Source organism: Felis catus, chromosome E3 (assembly GCF_018350175.1).
Source record: "Felis catus isolate Fca126 chromosome E3, F.catus_Fca126_mat1.0, whole genome shotgun sequence".
Lineage (NCBI taxonomy): Eukaryota > Metazoa > Chordata > Mammalia > Carnivora > Felidae > Felis > Felis catus.
In genome coordinates, this window is record NC_058383.1 from 11,030,144 (window position 1) to 11,056,385 (window position 26,242).

Consider the following 26,242-nt stretch of genomic DNA (forward strand, 5'->3'; position numbering starts at 1 on the left):
AAACCCCCCTCTCCCAGCTGTGGATCTTCAGTGGGGGGAGGGGAGAACGAAGATTCTCCACAGAGGGTGGGGCTGAGGGGAAGGGCCCCCGCCAAAGCTGGAAGGGAATGTGTCAGGAGGGATCTGTGCATTTGCCCGGCCGACCCAGACGCGGCTGCTGAGCGTATGCAGGATGGTCCTTCCTGGCAGGCAGTGCGTCAGAAGAGACCTCTCCAGACCTCTGGTTCCCGAGGGGAGGTTAGGGGTATTGAGTGTGCTCTCGTGCCTTGCCGAGGTCGCTTTCAGAGTTTGCGGATGAGGAAGTGAAGACTTGAGTCGCGCCCCCCGCCGCCCCAGTCTTCCCCTGAGACTGACAGACGGATGGGACTTGAGCCCAGATCTGTAGCCTGCGATGTTCCACAGCACTGCTTTCCGCAGCAGGCAGCTGGTTCCCTTTGAAGTAGGTCTGTTATTCGGAGCAACCTTGGTGCCTTGTTTCTTCCCCACCATCACCACCACCAAAGACCAGAAAGGTGTGTTGGGAAGGAAAAAAAAATCTGGGAGAGGAAGACTGACCAGGCCTTCCCAGTTTCCACTAAACACCCCAAGCCCTGGTCTAAAGAAATTCAAGGGACTTGGTTGACTTAACCTTTAGTGGGTAGGGAATTGCCACCCACCAATGGGTAGCTCTCCTAAATGGAAGCCGCAGTTTCTGGACACGAGTGTGTTTGGAAGACGTGCTCTCCCCCAGGGACGCCTTGGTTTCCCTAGGATGGGGGCAAAGAATGGAGCAGGGTTTCAGGAACTGAGGTGACCTGTAGGCTGTTCTCTTTAGCATAGCAGCTCTTGCTTGGCTTTTCTGGCCCGTGAGTCAGGGGCTGTTTGTCCTTCTATTGAGACCGACACCCCCCCCCCCCAAGTTGCTTTCCTAACCTCTGCAGTCTGGACTCTCTTAACTCCAGTAGGTGAGGGGTTTGCCCCATGGCTGCCAACCTTCTTAGCTCAAAGAAGAAAGCTTGTGGCTGGTTGTGAAACCACACGTACCTAGGGGTCTGGGCCTGGGGCCTGGTGGCCCGTTGACAAGCACAGTGGGTGGACCTAGCTTAGCTGCCCCAGAGGGGCTTTCTCCCCACCAAGAACTGGGTTAAATACAAAACAAAGGCGCATAGACTCGGTTTTCCCCCAGCTTCTTTAGTCTGGTCAACAATGGTTTTGTATATCACCTTACCTCCCCCTGCTGCCCCACCCCACCTCACCCCCAAGCCAGGCATACCTTGTGGTTTTATTTTAAGGAAGTGCCTGCAAAGTTGAAAGCTGGCGATGACATAACACCCATTTGTACACCCGTTTGTAAAGGGGTTTCCTGCCGGGTTTCCTTCTCAGAAGCGAGAACAGGTGGTTGAGGGACATTTTGTAGTATCCACTTCATGTGTGGTCTCTGCTCATTTAAACCTCAAGTTCCCTAAAGCAGTAATGACCCTTATCAAGGACCATGCCCTTGACGATGCTCAAGGGGACCTGGTAGGAGAGGTCCCCAATCCTTTCAATAAAAACCACTGGATAGACCCAACCAGAGGCAGAGAATACAGGACCGCCTTCCAGAAGCTGAGATGTCACAGGCTGTAAGAAGGCCTGGATCGACCCTGAGAGGATCTATTGAACTCAGACCAAAATCGTCCTCTTCCTTATAGTGAGCAGTGTAGAGCCTCTAGGAAAAATCCTTCATAAGAGATAATGGGTGAGGGGATCCAAAAATGCAGGGTCGGAGTGTGGTCATGAAGCCATAGCAAGTGTTGGCTTATTGGCCTTCAGAAGGGACCGGTGGCGCGAGACCGTGTGCTGCAGGATGGCGTGAGCGGTCACTTCACACCTGTGTACCCCACCTGTCTGCAGGTGGCCGTCCCCTCACTCCACACCCGTGCCTCCTTAGTGTCCCGTATCCCCTTGGGGATGGCAGAGGTACTGAGCCCCTGGCAAGTCGCAGACGCCACACCGCCAGCCGACTTCCCGCGCCCAGGCCCGGACAGATGTGCACGCGGCAGCTCAGCCCTGGTGACTGCACCTGGAGGCGCGATTGCCTCGCTACTGGAATTAGCTTGAAGCTCGAGCAAATCGCGAACCCCCCGCGGTGGCAGCTTGCTGCTGGATTTATCCTCTGTGGTCAACGAGCTTTAAATAACTCTCACCGCATGACACATCTGGGCCCAGTCAGCAGGGAAGTGTCAGCCAGGCAGTGGGTTTGGGGTGTGCAGGGGGGCAGGCACAAGGCCAAGCCCTGGAGGGCTCGCCAAACTCCATCCATCGGATCTGCCGGGCCGCTGCGTGTCCGGAGCTCTGCCAGAGAGCTGCAGTGCAGTGGGGACAGCCCCAAGCTGAAGCCCACGGTCTTGGTTTCTGTCCTCTGCCTGACCTTGAAGGGAAAGCCTCTGTTCCAGGCTTAGGTGACCACTCCCAGCAGAATGAGAGCCAGGCCAGGGGTCTGAGCCTCACACCTGCCCGCTGCCACTCATTCGGCCCTGCCCTCGTTCAAGTCCCAGTTTCAACAGTGAGAAGCCCCCCCACACACACATACCCAAACTGGCAGAGTAGACGTCTCCCACCCCTGCACCCCACTGCACCCCGGGCTGGTCCTGCACAGCACTTTGATGAGAGTCATTTGCCAAGCTAAGCACTTGAGCCTCGTGTGATCCAGAACACGGCCTGCGAAATCTGCAGCTGTTAGCTCCATCTTCCAAGTGAAACAACTAAGTTACCTTGCCAAGGGCTCCCAACTAGAAGTGAAGGCGTCTGAGTCCCAAGCAAGTGGGTGTGAGTCCACCGTGCCCACAGCCGGCGGTTGGCGTGCATGCGTCCTCCCTTGGCGGGGTCTCAACCTTCACTCCAGAATCCTTAGGCCAAGGGGAGAAGAAATTCCCAGGGGTGGGACTCAGATGTGTCCCGGGTGCAGGCACCTGTCTCTCTTCCTATGAGGTCCGTCCCCGGCCCAGCCAGAACCCATTTCTGGCCCAGGTTGGCCGAGAAATGAAGACTTGCGTTCCCTTGGGAAGCAGACCTCCAGCAACCTGCATTTCTGCATAGAGACACCTGCTTGCCATTAGAGCCTTGCCCTTCACGGCCACTGTACCCTCCCAAGTGGTTTGTCTGCCTACCGGTCGGTGGTGACTCAGGGCCCCATCCTGCCAGTGCGGGCACCAGGAGAGAGCTGGTGCTGAGGGCTGGCCCAGGGTTCATCAGGCTGCTGATCCAGGCTTTTCTCCACCAAGGAGGGCTCTGCGTTACACTTGGGAAAGAACCGCCTCAAAATGATGGCTGATTTGTTCCAATCCTGGAAAGCCCTAGAATCCCTCTCAACACAGGATCCCGGAGGGCACTGCCTGGACCTCAGGCTCTTATTCCAAACCCCTCTCCACTCAGCTTGTCTCTGTTGGCCCAGCCTTGGGGATTTCCTGGTTGAGGAACTGGCCAGTCCAGCCCATCTGGGGGAGGCCTGGGGGTGGAGAAGGTGGCACCTGGAAAGAGGCCAAGACCCTCAAGCATGGAAGGAAAGCTCTGCCCTCCCAGGCTGGCCCGATTTGAGAGTCTCCCTCTCTGCAGTGTTCACACAGGCTGACTCTTCCGTCGTGAATCCCGTTACGTCCATCATCATTCACTCACATTCAAGGGCAGGGCAGGGCAGGGCAGGGGAGCCTAGTGGTTGGCTGCGTGGGCCTGGGGTCCAGACTACCCGGGTTCAAATCCCAGCGCTTCCCTTACTAGCCACCGCAACCTATTTACTGCTCTGTGCCTCGGTTTCCCCACCTATAGGGTGGGGGAAATAACAGTATCCACCTGACAGCCTCGTTGTGAGGCTGTTTATGTGAGGTGTTTATGAAAAAGCATTCCTGACCCAGCCACCAAGGGGAGGTGGGGAGGTCCTCTGGGATATTGTTCTGATCCCCAGCCAACAGGTAGTGAGACATCTACTTTGTGATAGTTATGACTTGATAATCATTAAACTGTCCATTTTCTACAGTTTTCTGTATCCTTCACAATAAAAGTTTTAAAACCTTTTTAAAATTTTTGTATCTCCCCCCCAAAAGAAAAACCACCTTTTATCCATCTATCATCTCCTTCTTTGTTCATTCCCTTTATTTATTTGTTTATTTTTAGTTTATTTATTTTGAGAGAGAGTGTGTGAGCAGGGGACGGGCGGAGAGAGAGAATCCCAAGCAGGCTCCATGCTGACAGCACAGAGCCCTATTCGGGGCTCGAACTCACGAACCTTGAGATCGTGACCTGAGCCGAAATCAAGAGCCTAACGGACACTTAACCGACCTAACCGACCGAGTCACCCTGGCCCCCCCCACCTTTTTAAAACCCTTTGATCTCTTGCTTTTTCCACCCACGCACTCGAGTCCTGTCTCAGCCTCACAAAGGCTTTGAGCCCGCTGAGCCACAGAGGCCACTGCCAGGGACGGCAGGATTTCTGGTCTTCGTGCTGCCGTGGCGCTTCTCCCTGCCGGTGCCACGTGAGGAAGTACGGGGAGGCTGCAGGAGGGAAGTGGAAAGAAAGGTGGCAGCTGACAGCTGTGGCTGGTGTCTGTGGGACAGGGCAGCCCGGCCGGGCAGTTGTGCAAGAGTGGAGTGACCGCGGGAGGAAGGGCAGGAAGCGACCGGCGCTCAGGAGGTCCTGCTTGCAGCAAAGCCCCTGACGTCCCCTCTTCCCCTCCTGCGCCCAGGTGAGCGAGGCTGCTGTCTGCGGGGACCGCGGGGCAGCCCCGGGTGGGACAGGGCCGGCCAGAGGCGGGCGGGGTGTCTGTGTGGTGCCTAAAGGACCAGAGGGCCCTGCGCGGGACCTCAATCGATGCCTCATTTGCAGATTTTCATCCAAGCACAACAGACCCTCAGAAAAGGGCCGTGCACAGTCCCGTGGCCCCCGGGCCCCCGGCTGGGTTGGTTTTCAGAAAGCGAGCGGCGCCCTCGGACGTAGCCTCACCAGGAAAGGGCACCCAGCTGCCGCCTCCTGCTCCCTTGCGGCCGCCACCCCCCCCACCCCCACCCCAGAGGTCACCCTGCCATCCCACACTGTGCAGACTGGTGAGGGCCCCCTGCAGCGAAGGTGTGCTCTGTGCCCTCTCTCTCCCTGCACCGCGTGCCTAGAAGCTTCCTCGCCCATGTGGTGTGTGGCCGTTCCTTCTCGTTGCTGAGCACCGTGTCGTCCTGTGTGGGAAGATTCTAGATACATAACAGAGAAAGGCCCTGCAAGGCCGGCAACACCCAGGGCTGGTGACCTCCCCGTGACCACAGGGGACGTGCCAACCAAATCTCAGAGCAGAGAGCGTGGCCCCTGCCCTTCTTTGTTTTTTAAAGTTTATTCATTTTGAGAGAGAGAGAGAGAGAGAGAGCAGGGGAGGGGCAGGGAGAGGGAGAGAGAGAGAATCCCAAGCAGGCTCCGAGCTGCCCCACAAGGGGCTCGAACTCAGGAACCGTGAGATCATGACCTGAGCCAAAACCAAGAGTCAGTTGTTCAACCAACTGAGCCATGCAGGCGCCCCATGGCTCCCACGCTGGGATGAAACCAAGAACATCCAACCACCAATCTGACCAGTCGTGGTAACAGACACAAAAGGGCCTGTTCTGGCTCCCTTCTGCCAGAGGCTACCCTCACCCCCCAGTAGTCCAGGGGGACCCGTGGCTCTCAGAGTGCTGGTGGCCTTTGCCATGGTCTCACAGTCTTGGAATCACGCGTCTGGGACACAAACTGGCCCCTCCTTGGACCAGCCCCATAACCTCTAAGCCTCCCAGGCCCTCGTGTGCGTCCTAGGCTCCTAGGTGCCAGTGGGAGACCCCCAGCCACTTCCTGCTCACCTCTTCACCCCAAATCCAAATCCCCTCCTGGCGGAGACCACCGCCCCATCTCAGGAGAAAACTGAGGCAGCCTTGAGGATCCATTGATCAGGTTTTGTTGTTGTTGTTGTTGTTTTAATTTTTAGTTTGTTTTGAGAGAAAGAACGAGTGGGGGAGGAGCAGAGAGAGAAAGATTGAGAGAGAGAGCACCCCAAGCAGGCTCCGCTTGGGTTGTCAGCGTGGGGCCCGTAGCAAGTTTCAAACTCACGAACTGAAACGTGAGATCGTGACCTGAGCCGGAGTCGGACTCCTAACCGACTCAGCCCCACGGGCGCAGGGATTTGATCGGAGTTGAACGCAAGCCTCACTCCAGGCCCATCCCCACCGCCACTGGCTCAGTTACACACACCTGCAGGCGTGCACCTGACGCCCGCGCGCCCTCCCACGGACACGGTCCCCAAGCGGCGCGGCGACTGTCCAAGTATAAAAGGACCGCGCGGGCGGCCAGCCGGTCTCCAGCCTGGGGGGTGCGGCCAAGCCCCTGCTCTCCCGGGGCCCGCATCGCGGTAAAGAGAGACATTGTAAAAACATGAGCTCCGTAATACGTGCATCTGAATAAAAACAGGAAAGCGGGGTGGGGAAGCATGAAGTTTTGCTGTTTCGCGTGAACATATCAAGAAAGGCCTCTTGGAGGCGGTGCCTTTTGAGCAGAAACCCGAAGGGACGAGGGAGGGACTTCCAGAGATGCGGGAGATGGTCCCGGGGGTCGGGGGGCGCTCCGAGGGCAGAGGCCCCGGGGCGGGAGCAGCTTGGGGTGTCCCAGGGGCAGCAGAGAGGCCGGTGTGGCGGGGCCTGGGGTTAGCCAGAGACAGGGGTGGGGGGTGGGCATCCCCCCCCCCAAACTGTGGGGCCCGTAGACCACGGGGTGGGGGAGGGGAGGACATGCCTGCGTGTGGCCCCTCACGTCCCCGCCGGGGGAGTCTGAGGGATCCCAGAAACTGAAAGGAGAAGCAGAGGCTCCTCTGCACCCTCCCTGCCCCCTCCTGCCCTGCCCCCCGAAGTGACTTCCTCTTTCTGGCCCATTTAAGGCCCGCCAGCCGGGGAGCGCCCCGCAGCCCAGCCATGGGGGACACCTTCATCCGCCACATCGCCCTCCTGGGCTTCGAGAAGCGCTTCGTCCCCAGCCAGCACTACGTGAGTAGCCGAGCGCCCTGAGAGGGGGGACTGGGGGGACCCTGCGGCCGCGGGGGGACGAGCCTGTCGGGGCCGCGCAGGTGCCCCCGGGCCGTCCCCGCGCGGCTGGCTGATGTGCGTCCCTTAAACGGATGCGCGCCCTGCCCCTCCCCCCACCCCGCCCCCGGCCCTCGTTGGGAGGACAGCCAGCCTGGCCCCTGACCCCCCCCCCCCCCCCCGCCAGCCCACATCCCCCCCTGGCCTGCCCGCCCCGGCCAGGAGTTCCCTGTGGCGCCCTGTTCACCCCCAGCGCGCTCCTCCGGGCAGCCCTCCCTGACCACCCCAGCTCTCACGGAGTGCTCCTCCAGGACGGAGTGCTGGCAGCGCCCCTCAGCCCGCCGTGGAGTCAGCGACATTACAGGGGGAATCCCTTCTAGTAGGGTGACACCACCAAGGGGCCCAAAAAGGCCCCCCGACCCCCTGCCCTCGGGGCTGGGAATTATCTGCCCAGACATGTCCACCCGCCCTGGGTCCCCAAGGCCGGAGGACAGGAAGGCCAGGGAGGGGCTCTGCTTTGTCTGGTATTTGCAGGACACAAATGTATCCTTTCTTGTCCTCACTTTTAATTTTGAAATAATTTCAAACTTACAGAAAGGCTGTCCCCAAAGCACCAATTCCTCCAAATTTCCTCCACCCACCTCTGTGCTCCCTCTCTCCTCTCCATCCCTCATCCCCCTCCTTCCCCTCCTTCCCCTTCTCTCTCTCTCCCTCTCTCTCTGAACAGAACTTTTCTGAACCATCCCAGAGGAAATCGGAGACATTGTGTTTGCTTGTGTGTTCCTTTCTCTTTTATTATTATTATTATTATTTATTTATTTATTTATTTATTTATTAGAGACAGAGAGCACGAGCTGGGGAGGGGGCAGAGGGAGAGAGAGAGAGAGAGAGAGGGATGGAGGGAGGGAACCTCCAGCAGGCTCCACGATGGAGCCCAAAGCAGGGCTCTATCCCACCCACAACCCTGGGATCCTGACCTGAGCTGAAATCAAGAGTCAGACACAGCCCTGGGAGACACTCAGGGCCCGCCCCTTTTTGCGTAGGTTGCATGCCCAGTGTGGGGCTTGAACTCATGACCCTGAGATCAAGAGTCTGCCGCTCTTCCTACGGAGCCACCCAGGCGCCCCCTCCTAAATACTACTGTGTATTTCTTAAAACCGACAACATTCTCTGCAAATGTGTCAACATCGGCAAAGTATCGTAGATGAAACACCATTATTCAGTCCTTACCAGTTCCCCTGCTTGTCCTCTGTAGTAAAAATGATCCGGTCCGGGATCCCATCCAGGACCACCTGCTGCGTTTCACCTGCCTGTGACCCTTCAGACTCCTTTAATCCGGGTCAATCTTAACCCACCTTTCTCGGTCCTTCCCGACGTTGACATTCTGTAGAGCTGGGACCTGTCGTTTTGTGGGACATCCCTTCTACAGAAGGACTTGGCTCCTCCTTCTTCCTCAGATTCAGGCTATGCGTCCGTGGCAGGAACACCCGGGAAGTGACACTGTGTTCTCCTCGTTGATCCTATCAGAGGCAGGCGATTTTGCTTTTTCTTCCGATGGTGATGGCTAATTTTGATCACCAAGTGTCTCTAGTGTAAGTAAGGTTACTATTTCTCCCTTTGTGCGGGGAGATTCTGTGAAACAATATGAATAGCCCATTGCTCGTATAGTACGCGGATGACGCTTGCCCAAGTCAAATTACTATAATGATTGCCAAATAGTGAGTTTTCAACTCTATAATTCCCTCTGCATTTATTAGTCGGCGTTTTACCATAAAGTTGTTCCCCTCTTCCTTACTATTTACTTATGCCAATACGGATGCATGGATTTCTCTTTTATTCAATGGGAAACCATAACTTATTTTATGCTCACATCGTCCCACGCAAGCGGGGGAGGGAGAGAAAGAGAGGGGGACAGAGGAACCGAAGCACTGACAGCAGCAACCCCAATGCGGGGCTCGAACTCACGAACCGAGAGGTCCTGACCTGAGCCGAAGTCGGACTCTCGACCGACTGAGCCACCCGGGCGCCCCAAGAGCACACTCTTACTTCTGGTACGAGATGTTCCAGCGTCTGGTGCCCTCCAGCCGGACCCCTGGACTCAGCCATTTTCACTAAGGACCCCTGTTTCTTTGCAGTGGGGAGTGATGTTAGAAACCCTAGATCTGGAAGCTGAGTGTGTTTGTTGCCTCTGGGGTGTCATTGCCTGTTGTCCTTTCAATGGACCGACGGGGGGTGGGGCGGGGGTGCGGAAGGCCATTTCATCTCATTCTTGCCTTGTACCGCTTTATATTCGTAGACGCTTCCTTTCTCCACGAGAACCCCGGCTCCCAACAAAATGATATTTAGTCCTTTGCTCGCTGCTGCAATCCACATGGGCTTGTTTGACCAGAATGACAGCTCCTGCACCATTGTAACAATCAGCCTGCAAATTCATTAAGTCACATTTTAAGCTTTCTTTGCAAGTTTTTCTTCTCCTTTTGGACCGAGGGTAGTAAAATACTGTAACTAAAAGTTACTTGGAATTTTTCTTTTCCAGTTTCTCTTTAATACGGTTGTTACCCATTTGACAGATAGTGAGGTTCATTTGTTTTTGTTTCCAATTTGAAGTTAAAAAACAAAATCCTGGGGTGCCCGGGTGACTCAGTCGGTTAAACATCTGACTCTTGATTTCAGCTCAGGTCATGATCTCACAGTTCCGTGGGTTCCAGCCCCATTTCGGGCTCTGTGCTGACAGCTCAGGGCCTGCGTGGGATTTTCTCTTCCTCTCTGTCCCTCCCCCACTTGCTCTCTCTCTCTCTTTCTCTCTCTCTCTCTCTCAAAAATATATAAACATTAACAAATTTTTTAATCATTCTTGGTCTAATTTTTTGTATTTTTTTAAAAATGTTTATTTTTGAGAGAGGGAGAGAGAGACAGAGCATGAGTGGGGGAGGGACAGAGAGAGAGAGGGAGACACAGAATCTGAAGCAGGCTCCAGGCTCCAAGCCGTCAGCACAGAACCCGATGCGGGGCTCGAACTCACGGCCGTGAGATCATGACCTGAGCCTAAGTTGGACGCTTACCAACTGAGCCACCCAGGCGCCTTTTAATTTTATTTTTAAATGTGCCATATGTTAATATATTTGATGCAATCGATCATCACACTTTCTAGAAAGATATGTTCAAAGGCTCATTCTGATTTATCTTTCCTGTATTTCTCTTTGTAAAAAAAAGGGGATGCCTGGCTGGCTCAGTCAGAGGCCTGAGCGACTCTTGATCTCGTGGTCGTGGATTCCGGCCCCATGTGGGTGGAGAGATTACTTAAAAATAAAATATTTAAAAAGAAAGAAAGGAAGAAACAGAGGGAGGAAGGGAGGGAGAAGAAAAATGTATAAATATTTTCTTGGGGTGCCTGGCTGGTTCATCAGAGGAATATGAGACTCTTAATCTCATATAGTGAGTTCAAACCCCACGTGGGGTATAGAGATTACTTAAGTAAATAAAAGTTTAGGGGCACCTGGGTGGCTTGGTCGGTTAAGCGTCCGACTTCAGCTCAGGTCATGATCTCCCGGTCCGTGAGTTCGAGCCCCACGTTGGGCTCTGTGCTGACAGCTCAGAGCCTGGAGCCTGTTTCAGATTCTGTGTCTCCCTCTCTCTGACCCTCCCCTGTTCATGCTGTCTCTCTCTCTCTCAAAAATAAATAAACGTTTAAAAAAAAAGAAACATTAAAAAATAATAATAAATAAAACTTTAAAATATATATATGCATTTTTTCTTATTTTTCCTTCTTTACACAGACAATAAACAAAGCTATATGATGACATATGCTATACCTGCCTTTTCCCCATGATCCTATAATATCACAGAGTTCCCTCCAAATTAGTTCATTAAGTCTGTCCCATTTTTTTTACATGTATATAAGAGTCCGTTGTGTGACTGCACCATTGTGTCCTCAAACGACCATTTCGACTGTTTTCACTAACTGGCAATTACCTAATGACCCTGCCCTGATGTTGTTATAAGTAAAGTCGACACTTCTTTGTATGTTTAGGGTTACATATATATGTGTGGGTGTATAACCGTGAACTTTTCATGCCTTTTGCTCATGTTTCTATCACACTGTTTGTCTTTTTACTTTCACTTTTTAAAAAGTTCTTTAAAGGATTTTTTTTGAAGTTTATTCATTTATTGAAGTCATCTCTACGCCCAGCGTGGGGCTTGAACTCACGACCCCCAGATCAAGAGTCACAGGCTCTGCTGACTGAGCTGGCCAGGCGCCCCTAGTGTTTTCCTCGTTTGATGTAAAATTTATGTGAAATGAAATCCACCAGACTTAGAGACATTTGCCGAGTTTTGAAGGTACTGTCCCTGTGTAACCCAAATCCTTGCCAAGATATAGATTGTTACCAGGGGCGCCTGGGTGGCTCAGTCCGTTAGCCGTCTGACTTCGGCTCAGGTCATGATCTCACGGTTCGTGGGTTCGAGCCCCGCGTCGGGCTCTGTGCTGACAGCTCAGAACCTGGAGCCTGCTTCGGGTTCTCTGCCCCTCCCCTGCTCACATTCTCTCGCTCTCTCTCTCAAACATAAATAAACATTAAAAATTTTTTTAATTAAAAGAAAAGATATAGATGGTTACCATCACCCCAGATTCTCTTGCTCCCCACCCATTCCTCCACCATCCCCCAGAGGCAACCACTGTTGTGATTTTTTTCCACCTTAAATTAGTTACGCTTTTTGTCTGGAACATCATAGATATCGAGTTCTGCCCTGTGTGTGGCCTTTTGTGTCTGGCCGCTTTCACTCAGCATAACGCTTTTGAGATTCCTCCGTGTGGCTGCCATCTGTCAGTAATTTGTTCCTCTTTGTGGCCGAGTAGAATTTTCCTGCCTGTATTTTGGTTTTTCCTTACCAAGTTTTTTTGTTTTTCTTTCTAATAATGGCTCCACTGAGATACGATCCTCGAATCCACCTAGGTAAAGGGTACAGTCCTAGGTGGTTTTTAGTATTCACAGACTTGTGCGGCCCTCATACAATTAATATTCGATTTTTGTCACCACCCAAAAGCACCCCTGTACCCATTAGAAATTCCGCGTTGCCCGCCCAGCACCCCGCACCCTCGGATCTACATTGCGGTGTCTGTGTGTCCATTCTGGACATTTGGTAGAAACGGAGCCTTACGCTGTCTTGTCCCAGCCCGGGCTCTTCTGTCTCACCACCTGTCACTCTCCTACCGGCCCTAGGAGGGGGGCCCTCCCTGTATCTCCAATTCACGGAGGAGGGATTTGAGTTAATTTGAGAGAAGTTGAACATCTTCCCCTGATCCTAAAGCTGGAGGGTGGCAGCTCTGGGGTCCAGGCGGCCGGTGCCGTCTCTTGGCCTAGGTCGCCCCAAAGAGTGCTCTTCCCCCCCCCCAAGTCCCCTGGGCTTCCACCAGGAAGCTGAATGAGGTCCTCTGCCCTGGCCACCCCCTAGGTGTACATGTTCCTGGTGAAATGGCAGGACCTGTCCGAGAAGGTGGTCTACCGGGGGTTCCCGGAAATCTACGAGTTCCACGTGAGTGCCCGGGTGTGCGCGGGGGACGGGGGCGGGGGCGGGAGGGGACACCACCCCCACTCCCAGCTCTGCCTTTGGATGGGGGGGCGGGGGGGGCAGCCCAGGTGCTGTGGCCAGGGACTGAAGAACCCCGATCACCCCCCCGCCCACAGTCAAGGGGGTGTTATTTATTTCTTAACTTAAAAGAACATTTGCCTTAAAGTCTGTTTAAAAACTTTTTTCAAGTTTTTATTTATTTGAGAGAGAGAGAGAGAGAGTGTGTGTGCATAAGTGGGGGAGGGGCGGAGAGAAGGAGAGACAGAATCCCAAGCAGGCTCTGCCCCATCACACAGAGATCAAGAACGGAGATCAAGAGTCAGACACTCGGGGCGCCTGGGTGGCTCAGTTGGTTAAGTGCCTGACTTTGGCTCAGGTCGTGCGTGACCTCATGGGTCGTGGGTTTGAGCCCCGGGTTGGGCATCTGTGCTGACGGCATGGAGCCTGCTTGGGATTCTCTCTTCCTCTTTCTCTCTGCCCCTCCCTCCCCCCGCCCCGCCTCAAAACAAAAAAATAAAGTTGAAAAAAAAAAAAAGTCGGGCATTGAACCCACTGTGCTACCCAGGCGCCCTTCCGTAAAGTCCGTTTTGATGTGGTACACGTCACACAAATGTAGCATTTCAAGCGTACAATTTCGGTGGCAAGAGGTACATTCACAATGTCGTGCAGCCATCCTTTACGTCCATCTCCAGGGTAGTTTCCTTTCCCACACAGAAACGCTGTCCGCATAAGCTCCTGGTGGCATTCTTTATACATATATAATTTTATTTATTTTTTTAATGTTTGTTTATTTTTGAGAGAGAGACAGAGTGTGAGTGGGGGAGGGGCAGAGAGAGAGGGGGAGACACAGGATCCGAAGCGGGCTCCAGGCTCTGAGCTGTCAGCACAGAACCCGACCCGGGGCTCGAACCCACGAACCGTGAGATCATGACGTGAGCCGAAGTCGGATGCTCAACCGACTGAGCCACCCAGGCACCCGATCCTGGGGGTGTTCTTAAAGGGACAGCCTGGTTAGTGTCACCACCAGGTTGTCATCCCAGGAGTTTGCTCTTTAACTCCCGGTCACTGGCCCCATGAGGTCCCCGGGGAGGTGAGAAGGAGGGCAGGCAACCCTGACTTCTCTTGCTTTGTGGGTGCCCGCCGTCAGCCAGATTCAAAGAGAGGTGCCTGCCGTCAGCCAGATTCAAACATCTCTTGCATGAGAGGTTTAAAACCAAATGCAGAGAAATGGGAAGAAGACTGTAGTGTAAGCAGTCCCGCACAACCAGCACTTTGGATCACAGTTAATGTGTCTGTGCTGTTTGCTACAAGGCTTTCTGTGTGTGTGTGTGTGTGTGTGTGTGTGTGTGTGTTTATGTAAGCTCTATGCCCCACAAGATCTCATGATCCTGAGATCAACAGTTGCACGCTCTGCCGACTGAGCCAGCCAAGGCGCCCCGCAAGGCTTTTGTAAGATAAAGGCAATAAAACATTACGAAAGAGTAGAAGGCATCCTTCATCCCATAACGCCACCCCGCTCCAGCCCCGGGTAAGTGCGTGCACACACGTTCAAGAACAAGGTACAGTAGTGCGGAGCGCGCATTTTCTGCAGGCTTTCTAGAGGCCATCAGCCTGCTGGCCTCGCTACCGTCACTGGGTCACGTGTTTGAGACCCTCTCCTGCTTGGCCCATGCACAGCTCCGCGTCTCCTCTTTGAAGTGTGCTGGGTTGTTCCATCGTAAGATTAGACCCTTTTACTAATTGCTGGGCTCATTCATCCATTCAGCAACTACTTACCGAGCACTTCCTAAGCGCCAGGTGCATTCTACCTGGGGGGCAGGAGGTGCTGTAAAGGTGACAAGGGCATAAGAAAGACCCAAGTCCTTGCCTTCCCTTGTGGACCTTAGGTTCTAGCAGAGGAGTCAGGATAAGACACAGACAACACATAAGTACTGTGCGTAGTGTGTTAGTTATTACAACTATGGGAAAAATGAGGCAGGGAGGGGGGACGGGGAGGATTGGGTTAGGAAGGGAAATCGTCAAGGAGAAGGTTTTGCTGCAGGGGAGCTATCTGAGCAGAGACTTGAAGAAGGAGAAAGAAAAAGAGAAAGCGCCATTGGCAAATGGGGAGGAACGGGAAGAGCAAGTACAAAGGCCCTGGGGCAGGAGTGGGCCCAGAGTATCCAGGGGCGTCTGGTACAGAGTGAACAAGGGAGGGAAGGATAGTGGCAGAGGAGGTCAGCGAGGCGGGCGGGAACAGGTCTGAGGGGCCCGGTAGACTGATGTGAGGCTCTTGGCTTCCATTCTGAGTGAGCTGAGAGGCAGGGAGGGCTCTGAGCAGAGGAGGGACGGATGATCCAGTTTAAGTTTTAAGAGGGTGCTGATTGAGGACAGACAAGCGTGGGAGAGTATGTAAGAACCCAGGCTCGGTGGCACTCAGACCAAGGTGGTGGCCATGTGGGTGGCGAGAAGGGTCAGATTCTGGGTAGATTTCGGGAGGAGAAAGAAGCAAAAGGACCTGCTGGTGTCAAGGAGGTGAAGTGAGAGAGGAAGAGAGAACCAAGGACGCCTCCAGAAGTTTCTACTCCGAGTGATTCGAGGGGTTGCTTCCAATTCTGTACTTGTATAGTGTTGTAATAAAGGACATTCGGGGGCGCCTGGGTGGCTCAGTCGGTTGAGCGTCCGACTTCGGCTCAGATCGTGATCTCACGGTCTGTGGGTTCGAGCCCCGAGTCGGGCTCCGTGCTGACAGCCCAGAGCCTGGACCCTGCTTCGGATTCTGCGTCTCCCTCTCTCTCTCTGCCCCTCCCCTGCTCGCACTCTGTCTCTCTCTATCTCAAAAATAAATAAAACATTCTTGAAAATTTTTTTAAAAAAAGACCTTCTTGCCCCTTTTGTTTTCTGTCTAGAAACAGTTAAAGGAAATGTTTCCTATTGAGGCCGGGGACATCAACGCAGAGAACAGGATCATCCCCCACCTGCCAGGTGAGGAGCAGGGTCACCGCCCCTCCCCCCACGCCCACAGGACCTTGACCTGAGAAGGTGCTCACTAGTTCTCTGGTGCCCCTCCCTGGCCTGGCCAGCCCCGCGGTGGTTCGATGGGCAGCGGGTCGCTGAGAGTCGCCAGGGCACCCTCACTGAATACTTCGGTGCGCTCATGAGCCTGCCTGTCAAGATTTCCCGCTGTCCCCACCTCCTCGACTTCTTCAAGGTTCGCCCCGACGACCTCAAGCTCCCCACGGACAACCAGTGAGTGGCCCCGTCACTCTGTCCCCGAAGTGGGGGAGGGTGGTGAGCTCTGCCCGGGGAGGGGGGCACAGGACCTCCCCCGTGTTACAGACAACTAAAGCTCAGAGAGGGGAGACGACCTGCCCAAAGTCACACAGCCTGAAACAGGAGGAGGCGGGATTCCAGCTGTGGCCTGTGTGACCTGCAACCCCTCCCCTCCGTCCCCCAGCATCCCTGCCAAGTCCTTCTGTCTTTTTTTTTTTTTAAGTTTTATTTATTTATTTAGAGAGAGAGAGAGACAGCTCGAGTGGGGAAGGGGCAGAGTGAGAGAGAGAGAGAGAGAGAGAGAGAGAGAGAGAGAGAATCCCAAGGAGGCTCCACGCTACCTGTGCAGAGCCCGACGGGGGTGGGGGTGGGGGGGCTTGAGCTCACAAAACCACGAGAGTGTGACCTGAGCTGAAACCGAGTCAGACGCTCAACCGACTGAGCCACTTGGTGCCCTGCCAAGTCTCTTCCCTGGAGTCCGGTGCCGGGGTGGGGGGTGGGTGGGGCTCCCTGGGCCGGGACCCTGAGATCCTAGATCCTCAGCCTGGCCGAACCTTCTGAGAGCAGTTTTCCCGTCTGTACCGGGGTGGTAAGGGCCAGATGCAGAAATGGGTGCCATGGACAGCGTTACCAACTGGGAAGTTCAGAGCCCCAGCAGGGTGGGGGGTTGGTGGCCACGGCTAATTGCGGGACACGCCTCCGCTTTGTCACCTCCTTCTCCGCCTGTCCTGCTCCTGGGGTCTCCTGTACTCAGGGCCCAGCATGGAAATATCTGAGAAGCCTCAGGAGCTCTTAGGGGGATGTGCCGTCTTGCTGGGGTGGCCCCTCTCTCCGTCCTCTCTGCTCACTGAATATGGGTGAGGCCGCCGTGGACAGACTCCAGCAGTGTGGACCGACCCCTGAACGCACCGCTGGTCCCGGGCAGGGCAGCTCCCACGGGCCTGGGGGGCGGGGACGCCCACTCCCCGTTGGCTGCTCTCCCCAGGCCCCAGGAGGAGGGGGCTGACCCCTGAGGTGACAAGAGGCTTTTCCAGCCCGGAGTGCATCCTTACCTGGACCCGAGTGCATTCTCTTCTTTGGGTCTGCCGGAGGCTGGGGGGCCTTTCTAGCCCTTTCCTCCACAGTGCCCTCCCCCATCCCACCTTCCTTTTCCTCCTGGGGAGTTCTGTGGGTCTGCCCGGGGCTTCTGAGCCGTCTAACCCGGACTATTCTTTCCTGCAGGGTGAAAAAGCCAGAGACTTACCTGGTGCCCAAAGACAGCAAGAACAACAGTGTCACAGGTGAGAGACATGGGCAGTCACGCGTGGGTCACCCTGTGGGATCTGGGAACGTGATCAGGGATCCTGAGCACAGGCTGTGCAGGGAAAGGGGCCGAGGGTGGGGGAGAGCCGCCTTGAAGGGTCTCGGTGGCTGCACTAAAGAGTGGGGATCTTTGGGGGGTCACTAGACGTGAAGCTTTGGGGGCTCATGTCTGTGGCTGCATTGCCCAGCACGACCCTGGTGCCCACAGCCCGGGGATGTCGTGGCTGAGTGAGTGAACAGGTCTGGGGGCCAAAGTGGCCTTCATGGCTCACACAGGGGCATGACCGTGTGTGATCTTTACTGCATGATCATTGTTGTTGTTTTTAACATTAAAAAAAAAGTTTATTTATTTTAAGAGCGAGAGTGCACGCATGGAAGGGGCAGGGAGAGGGGGAAACAGAATCCCAAGCAGGCTCTGAGCCGTCAGCGCAGAGCACATCCTGGGGCTTGATCCCACGAACGGTGAGACCATGGCCCGAGCCGAGACCGAGAGTCAGGGGCTTAACTAGCTTGTCCCTGCTGCTTTCCAGCTGGCAGGGTGCATACCCCCCTGGCGTGCTTGCAGCTGGGTGGGGCGGGGACACCAGGGCACCGGTGGCCGATGCAGGGGACCACCGGGAGGAGGCAGCCCAGCCCCGCGGCGTCCACTTACCCTGCCCTCCCTCTGCCCAGACATCACGGGCCCCATCATCCTGCAGACGTACCGTGCCATCGCTGACTTCGAGAAGAGCTCGGGCTCCCAGATGGCTCTGGCCACGGGCGACGTGGTGGACGTCGTGGAGAAGAGCGAGAGTGGTCAGCCTCCCCGCCCTCCCGGGACCTTCCTCCCCTTGGTGCCCGCAGCCGTGGCCACAAGCCTCTCGGACGGCCTGGGGCTTCCTCCCCACCTGATGGGCTGTGGCTCCTTCGGGGGCCCTGACTGTCCTTCCTGCTCTGTCCCCGAGCTGAGGCTGCGGGCACCCGTGCACCTCCGGGGCTTATGTGCCCCCCCCCCCGGGTGGCCGGGTCACGACGTGTGTGAGGCGGATTCTGAGCTCTCACCCTGTGACCTGTGTGTGTGGCTGTGTGTCACTTGGGCATGGAGTGTGCTGAAGGTGACATCTCTGAATCCGAGTGTTGGGTGTCTGTGTGCCTATGTCGGGGCATCCTTACCACCCTGGGGGAGGGGGGCGGCTGCCGGGCCCGCCCAGACTTCCCGCCTCGCACGCCTGGCACAGGCTGGTGGTTCTGCCAAACGAAGACAAAGCGAGGTTGGGTCCCCGCATCCTACTTGGAGCCCCTGGACAGTCCTGATGAGGCAGAGGACCCCGAGCCCAACTATGAAGGTACCACCCGCCCTCCACGACCATAACGATGTGAGGGGAAGGGACCAGAGGGGCCCTGGGATGCCAAGAAGCCAGAAGTGACCGCTGTGGGCTTGGATAGGATTGTGGGCTGGGCAGTGGGGCAGCCAGGGTGGAGACCCCATAGTCCGGTTGGAGGGCCCCGGGAGGAGGTGGTGCCCTTGGTCAGGACGGAGACGCGGGAGGTAGAGTAGAGGTGAAGCTCTGAGGTCGGCCAGCCTGAGACAGGTGGTGGGGCCAGCCGGGGACCGGGCCGGCGGGAAGCCGACCGGTGAGGGTCAGGAAGGCGTACTGCCTGGAGGCGGGGGCATCCTCGCTGACTGGAAGCCCCTGGGCCGGATGGGGCTCAGGGGGAGGTTGAGACGAGTTCGAGTTGGTTGCCCGTATTTTAAAAGGGAGAGATCTCACAACAGTGTGTGGATTTGTAGCTTCTCTGGAAAAGCGGGGAAAGGTCTATACACTGGGTAGGCGGCTCCGGATGTGGGCAGTTGGCAGGCGTCAAGGGGCTCAGGTGACAGGTGGATGGGCGCTCCACCCTTGCACCTCCTGCCGGGCCCCTCCTGGGATCCGGGCGCCTGGGCCCCTGCTGTGGGTGGTGGGAGGTGGGAGCCCCTGGGTGTAGTGGCGTCCCCTCACCGGTGGGGGGCAGCAGTTTGCAGAGGGAGACCACAAGGAGCAGGTGCGGAGGAGGGAGGGCGTGGCGGGGGCGGGGGCTGCAGGAAGCCTCAGGCCCAGAGACGAGAGGAAGGGAGGCAAGCCGGGAGGGGGGGGGGGGGGGGGACAGCCGGACCCTCACACCACGTCCCTGCTCCCGCGGACGACCAGGTGAGCCCTACGTCACCATCAAAGCCTACACTGCCCAGATGGAGGACGAAGTGTCCCTGCAGGAGGGCGAAACCATCGATGTCATTCACAAGCTGCTGGATGGCTGGTGGGTCGTCAGGTAGGAGAGCACCCCTCCCTCCCCACTGCGCCCACCCTGAGTGCCAGCCCTGGCCTGGGGCAGGGCCCATTTGGGGTCCGTGCCCATTGGGGTGCGTGACTCTGGGTAAGCCACTGTCTCTGGACTCAGTCTCCATTTTGGTGGTAGACCAGGGATAATCCCACCCCGCCCGTCTTTCGGGGTTCAGTGTCCTTGTCTGAGTGGGGACCTTTTTTCCTTTGAGACTTGGGGTCACCTCGCCATCTCTTAGTCCTTCTATAAACAACACAATTAATTGTGTTCATTATTGTATTTGCGAACTGGTAGAGGCAGGCCCTGTCATCCCTTTTCCTTTTAAATCTTTTGTTGCAATTGATTCTTTTTTTAAGTTTATTTGTTTTGAGAGAGAGAGCATGCGCGCATGCAAGTGGGGGAGGGGCAGAGAGAGAGGAGAGAGAATCCCAATTAGGCAGTGCAGAGCCTCTTCCGGGGCTCGATCCCACAAGCCATGAAATCATGACCTGAGCCCAAATCAAGAGTCGGACGATCAGCTGACCGAGCCATCCAGGTGCCCCTGTTGCAAATGATTCTTACCTGTTCATTCCTCCTGGGGAAAAGGAGAACCCTGAGGACTTAGCTGTTTTCTTGGGCCTATTGGGGCTCCCCAGGTCCATATCCACCTTTTCAGAGACCTGAGCCTGTCCAGGGCCCCAGTGAGCCTGTGGCCACGGTACCCACCATCAGCATGGCCCTGGGCTGGAGGTTTCGAGGCAGGGTTTCTCAATCTTTCTGACCATCACTCAGTTTAACCACCCCCGCCCCCCTCCCGGCCACGCACCTCTGAGAATCTGCCTGTGATTCTCCCACCAGCCAAGAGGAATCAGTTTTACAGAGTGAGGTTTGTATTATGCAAAGTGGGGTTTTTTTTTCCTCGCTCTCAAATTATAGTGGTGAGAACGGAAAGAAACATCTTTTCAACAAGTGGTGCTGGAACATTCGGGCGTCCACATGGAGAAAAGGCGTGTAGGCCCCTACCTCAGCAGCACTCACATGTATTCGGGATGGGTCGTGGGCTTCGCCAAGCACAAAAACCTTTTGGAAAGAAAGCATAGGGGAACCTGGTGCCCTGGAGATGGGCAGAAAGTTTCTTAGATACAGAAAGCAGTGACCATAAACGAAAATCTGACAAACAGGCTGTTGCAGATGCTTCATTGCAAACACATGTCCCTGGGGGGCAAGGTGGACCTGCTGACTTCCTCCCACTACCACCATCACAGCTGTGGGGGCCTGTGTTGCACAGATGAGGAAACTGAGGCCCAGAGGGTTAGGGTCTGGTGTCCGCGGGCACCGGGGTGTCTGCAACCTCCCAGCTGCCTTAACCCGGACTGTTTAGAGGGATCCCTGAGCCCCCCACGTCTGAGGCCCCTACTCCCTGCCGTGACTGCCTGGGGTTCAAGGGCTGCCTCTGTTGCAGGAAAGGCGACGTCACAGGCTACTTTCCATCCATGTACCTACAGAAGTCTGGGCAGGATGCAGCCCAGGCCCAACGCCAGATCAAGAGCCGAGGGGCGCCGCCCCGGAGGTGAGCGAGCATCCTGGGATTGGGCGGGGCCGAGGAGGGGGGTGTACCACGGGTCCCCCTGTCTGTCCAGGCCCTGCATTGCCAGCGCTGGGGAGGGAGGCCGGGGTGGAGGCAGGGACAGGCTGGGGAGGCCGCACCCTCACTGGGTCGAGGATGGACGTGCCCTCCTTCATCGTGGGGTTGGCACGGGGGCGGTGGGAAAGCAGGGGTGTGAGGTGGAGGTGAAGGCGTAAGCGTCGATGCCTAGAGTCCTTGGGGACCGCCCATGAGGGGGGCGGCAATGCAGAGATCTTTCTGGGGAGGACACGGGCTGAAGGCCGCCGAAGGTCGTGGGAAATAGACCTGGGCTCTGCAACCCTACTGGAGTCCGCATCGGCGCTGGGTAGCCGCAATCATGCCCTGCCCAGCCGTGTGGGGTCCCGGCCAGTCGTTGGACTCCAGGAGCGGTCGTGCGAGTCCCCGCAGGCAGGGACGAGGGGGCGGGGGGGGGGGGGACGCACAGGAGTTGAGCAACGTCCCCATCCCTCTGGGCCCAGGTCGTCCATCCGCAACGCACACAGCATCCACCAGCGGTCGCGGAAGCGCCTCAGCCAGGACACGTATCGGCGCAACAGTGTCCGTTTTTTGCAGCAGCGCCGCCGCCAGGCGCGGCCCGAGCCGCAGCGCTCAGGTAGCCCTGGACTTAGTGCCTGCCGCGGCCGGGGGTGGGGTGGGGCGTGCCCGGGGCGTGGCCTGGAAGACGGGGCGGGGCCTGGAGGCGGGGCCAGGGCCGCAGAGCGCTGGGAGCCGGCGGCGTGAGTGTCTGCAGCTGCCTGGTGGTGGGCGGTGCCCGGGGCGGGGCCTAGACGGCGGGGCGGGGCCTGAAGGGCGGAACCGGGCCGCTCACGGGTCTGGGCTTTCAGCAGCAAGGGAACAGGCGCAGACTGGAGGCGCAAAACCACAGCCCGCGGTGCCCCCGCGGCCCAGCGCAGACCTCATCCTGCACCGCTGCAGCGAGAGCACCAAGCGGAAGCTGGCGTCCGCAGTCTGAGGCCGCGGCGCCTTCCCTAGATGGCGCCCTGGCCCCTCTGCCCCGTCCCGCCCCTTTCCAGTATACACTTGTACAGATCCGGAGGTCCGGATGCTTCCGGCAGCCCCGGGCCCCGCCCCACCTGTTAACCGCTGTCAATAAATGTTGCCTGGAGTGGACTGAGGCTCTGTAGAGAAGCGGGCGGACTGGGCTGGGCACGCCGTATCTCTAGAATTAGGACTGAGGGCTGTGAGCTCTGCTGGGGCCAGAATTTGGGGGGGGGGGGGCGGGGAGTTGCAAGAACTGTTTGCACAGGGTCAGGTGCAAGAGGAACCCGCGGTCCGCCCGCTGGCCGTTTGTCTGGATAGACACTGCCTGCGGAAACTTTGGTCCCACTGAGGAAGGGTGCCACAGTGCGCGGTGTTTGCACCTTAGGTGACAAAGAGAAATTGTAATTGAGGTACAGGTAGGAAGCGCCTCTGATTATTCAGAGACGCTGCCCGGTTTGGAGGTTGTTCCAGAAAGCAATTGTTCAGTGATGAACAGATCCTCACGGCCTACCCCAGCATTGCTGCCAGCCCACGGCCTCAAAGTCTTTGCTGGTCGATCTTTTGCAAAATGCAAAGACACTAGGGTGCAACCTGGAGCGGCAATCTAGGAACAGATGCAGCTTGTGGGGAAGGCCATGGGGTAGCAGGGAGAGCTGTTCCTGCTCGTGGAAGGAGGCACCTGAGGGTGGCCAAGGCTGGTCCCTTAGAGGTCGGGGAAAATCGGCAGACCCATGCTTCTCAAGAGGATAATCTGACCCCCAAAAGGCCTTGAGAAAATCACTGAGCCCTGTGCTCTGCTTTTTGCAGACCCGCTTTGTTGGAAAAGTCCAGCCCGTCAAGGACTATCTTACAAAGCTGTGGGAGAATGAACCACCAACAACCCCAAGCCCTTTGCTTGTTCAGTTGCAATTAGAACTTAAAAAAACTGTATAAGATAAAATATTTTCATAATATTTCATAATTTGTAGTTTCAGGGTCTCCTAGCTAAAGTCCTGATCAAATGTTTTCCCCCATGTTTTTCTGTATTTCTGGTCCCTTTGGAGGTGGCCTCATGATGCCCCACTGTCATGTGCTGATGTGTAGGCCCCGGTGGTGTGTGGGCCTGAGGTCAGGGGGGCATGTCCGGGGGCCTCTGCTGTCCCCCGTGGAGCCAACAGAGAGCACTGGACGGTGTGCCTGTAGGTGTCTGGGTCTGAGTTAGGGGCATGGTGTGTGTGCCGCCAGTATTTTTTTTTTTTTTAATTTTACTTATTTTGAGAGAGAGCCTGGGCGTGAGTCGGGGAGGGGCAGAGAGAGAGGGAGAGAGAATCTCAAGCAGGCTTCGCACTGTCAGCACAGAGCCCAGTGTGGGGCTCGAACCCACAAAACGATGAGATCGTGACCTGAGCCGAAACCGAGTCAGATGCTTAATGGACTGAGCCGCCCAAGTGCCCTATGCGGTCAGTTTTCTTGAGGCCAGGCATAAAGCCGGGCTCCTTACATGGTTTCTGGTTCTGAGAACAACCTGTCAGGTAGGTACTTTATGGACAAGGAAACCAAGCCCCAGAAAATTGTAGGCAATTGTTTAGGGTACCACAGCAAGTGCCAGAGGTGGGAGGTGAGCCAGGCTTTTCTTTCTGATTCCAAAGCCCTACCGGATCCATTACATTGTCCTGACCCCCCAGCACTCCTCACCTGTGGCTCAGTCCTAGTGGTGGTGCTGGGGCCAATGGGTGCTCAGAGGAGGGGGGGGGGTGACACGGGGCCTTGCTTCCTTCCAGAGCTCTGAACCACCTGCCCCAGGGCTGTGTTGGAGGAGTGACTAGTGTCCTGTGTCTACCCTGGGATGAGCAGACAGGGCTTGGGACAGGTGCAGTAGGGTTTTGCCCTTGGAATTGATGGAGGTCATCAAATCGAGTTCCCAGCTCCCGGGCTGGGCCGGACCACCCCGCTCCTAAGTGCTCTCATTTGCAGACACCCCATCACCACGACCCCAGAATACCACCTGCTCATTCAGTCAATTCTCCCAGGCTTGGCTCAGTCACATCAGTCACATGAATGGCAGTGCTGGGCCACTGTGGTCCCGACACACATGTAGGGTAAAGAAGGAAGCTGGGGGAGGGGGAGGAGGGACACCTGGGTGGCTCAGTTGGTTAAGTATCTGACTCTTGGTTTCAGCTCAGGTCATGATCTCACGGTTCGTGGGTTTGAGCCCCGGGTCGGGCTCTGTGCTGACAGTGCAGAGCCTGCTTAGGATTCTCACTCTTCCTCTCTGCCCTCCCCAACTTGTGCACGCTCTCGCTCTCAAAATAAGCAAACTTAAGAAAAAATTTAAAAAGAAAAAAAAAAAAAAAAGAAGGAAGCTGGAGCCAGAAGGGTTGACTCAACACAGAAGAGCCCACGGATGGTCCAGTCACAGAAGGCAGCCCAGGCTGAACCCTGCTAGCCCCTCCCTCGGCATCACCTGACGGGCTAACCGCCAGGAAGCCGCACAGGACAGCCACCTGTCACGGAACGGGATGGACTTTGGAGTCACACAGACCTGGTGTGAGTCCTGACGATTTCTCTGCTGTGCTGCCTCGGCAGGCCGGTTCATCACTCTGAGCCCTAACTGCCGGTCTGTAAAATGAAGGGGCCGATCTTTGCCTGCCGGGGTCCACGGGGCGACACCTACTGGTGTTAACATCACAGGTACACCAGGGGCGGGTCCCCTCAGACCCCCTTGTAAACCAGCCCACCGCCCCGCCCCCTCCCTGGAAGGGAGCCTCTGAGCCAGCGGGACCCAGCTGTGCCTGCGGTCAGCCCCGTCAAGGACAGGAACTGCCGGGCTGGGGTCATTTTCCCTGCGTTTGAAGCCATGGGTTCAGGCCTCAGCTGGGGCCGGGTGCCTTGCGCAGGACACCGTTCCCTGGTCAGATTAATTCCTCCAATCCGGAAAGTGGTCACAATTTTGGGTCACTAATACCAGAGCCAACAGGGATTAAGCACAGGGTGTGCGCGGGTGCGCACACACGCATTCAGAGGCCACCCCTCCGGGGAAGGTGCTGTGAAGGAAAGGTCATCAGGACGTTCCTGGCTTAACTGGGAGGAAACTGGAGCACCCACGGTGAGCGAGATCAAAGTACCGCATGGATGTTCGATTTTCTGCAGCTGGTGACTAACTCGTGGCTGTGTGAGTGAATATCCCCGTTCTTGGAAGAGGTTCCCACAAGTAGGGGTAGATGGTGTATGTAAACCACTCAGGCGTGCACACTTGCAGGCAATGCTGTACACACACACGCGCACACGCACATGAAAGACAGAAACCAGGTGAACAAGTGGTAAAGCAAAGGGGTAAAAGTTCAACAAGGTGAGAATCTGGCAAGAGGACACGTAAGTATTCTTCGTACCAGTCTCATTTCTGCAACTTCTTTACACATTTGAAAGTATTTCAAAATAGGGGGCGCCTGGGTGGCTCAGTCGGTTAAGCGTCCGACTTTGGCTCAGGTCACGATCTCCTGGCTCAGGAGTTCGAGCCCCGCGTCGGGCTCTGGGCTGACAGCTCGGAGCCTGGAGCCTGCTTCGGATTCTATGTTTCCCTCTCTCTCTGCCCCTCCCCCTCTTGTGCTCTGTCTCTATTTATCAAAAATAAACTTAAAAATTTTTTTTAATGTTTTTATTTTTTTTAAAGGAGAGAGACAGAGCACTAGCAGGGGAGGGGCAGAGAGAGAGAGGGAAACATAGAATCCGAAGCAGGCTCCAGGCTCCGAGCTGTCAGCCCAGAGCCCGACGCGGGGCTCGAACTCACAAACTGCAAGATCGTGACCTGAGCCGAAGTCAGACACTCAACCGAATGAGCCACCCAGGCACCCCCAAAATACAAACATTTTTTTAAAAAAGAAATTATTTCAAAATAAAGTGTATTTATTTATTTTTAAAGCCATCTTCGCACCCAACGCGAGGCTCGAACTTACCACCTGGAGATCAAGAGTCGGGTGCTCTCATGACTGAGCCAGCGAGGTAGGTGCCCCTCCAAATAAAGTTTACCAAAAAAAAAAAAAAGAGACAACTTTCAAGCCTAGGCTTGGCCAATAACTTAGCCTTTGAAAGCCCGTGTTATTTGTTTTCTGGGGTTTTCCATTGGTAAGTCCTACCTTTGTGGGTTGGCGTGGAGGCAGGGACAGGTCATACAGGAGTATGTGAATGTGTCTCCAGGGGACT

At 56.0% G+C, this 26,242-nt stretch overlaps 1 protein-coding gene across 2 annotated transcripts; it reads left to right on the forward strand.

Moving 5' to 3' along the window:
- The first annotated feature begins 6,710 nt into the window (after nucleotides 1-6,710).
- Nucleotides 6,711-22,192, forward strand: NCF1 (neutrophil cytosolic factor 1). 2 transcript variants are annotated; one of them, XM_023246724.2, is made up of 11 exons: nucleotides 6,711-6,999; nucleotides 12,487-12,567; nucleotides 15,498-15,567; nucleotides 15,666-15,831; nucleotides 17,077-17,135; nucleotides 17,830-17,952; nucleotides 18,375-18,482; nucleotides 19,326-19,443; nucleotides 20,897-21,004; nucleotides 21,541-21,674; nucleotides 21,910-22,192. In XM_023246724.2, exons 1-11 carry the CDS (start codon nucleotides 6,928-6,930, stop codon nucleotides 22,032-22,034), a joined length of 1,164 nt encoding a protein of 387 aa, XP_023102492.1. In that variant the 5' UTR covers nucleotides 6,711-6,927; the 3' UTR covers nucleotides 22,035-22,192. The 2 variants fall into 2 exon arrangements, with proteins under 2 accessions (XP_023102492.1, XP_023102491.1); XM_023246723.2 differs by having other exon boundaries at nucleotides 6,719-6,999; nucleotides 15,492-15,567.
- The last annotated feature ends 4,050 nt before the right edge of the window (nucleotides 22,193-26,242 follow it).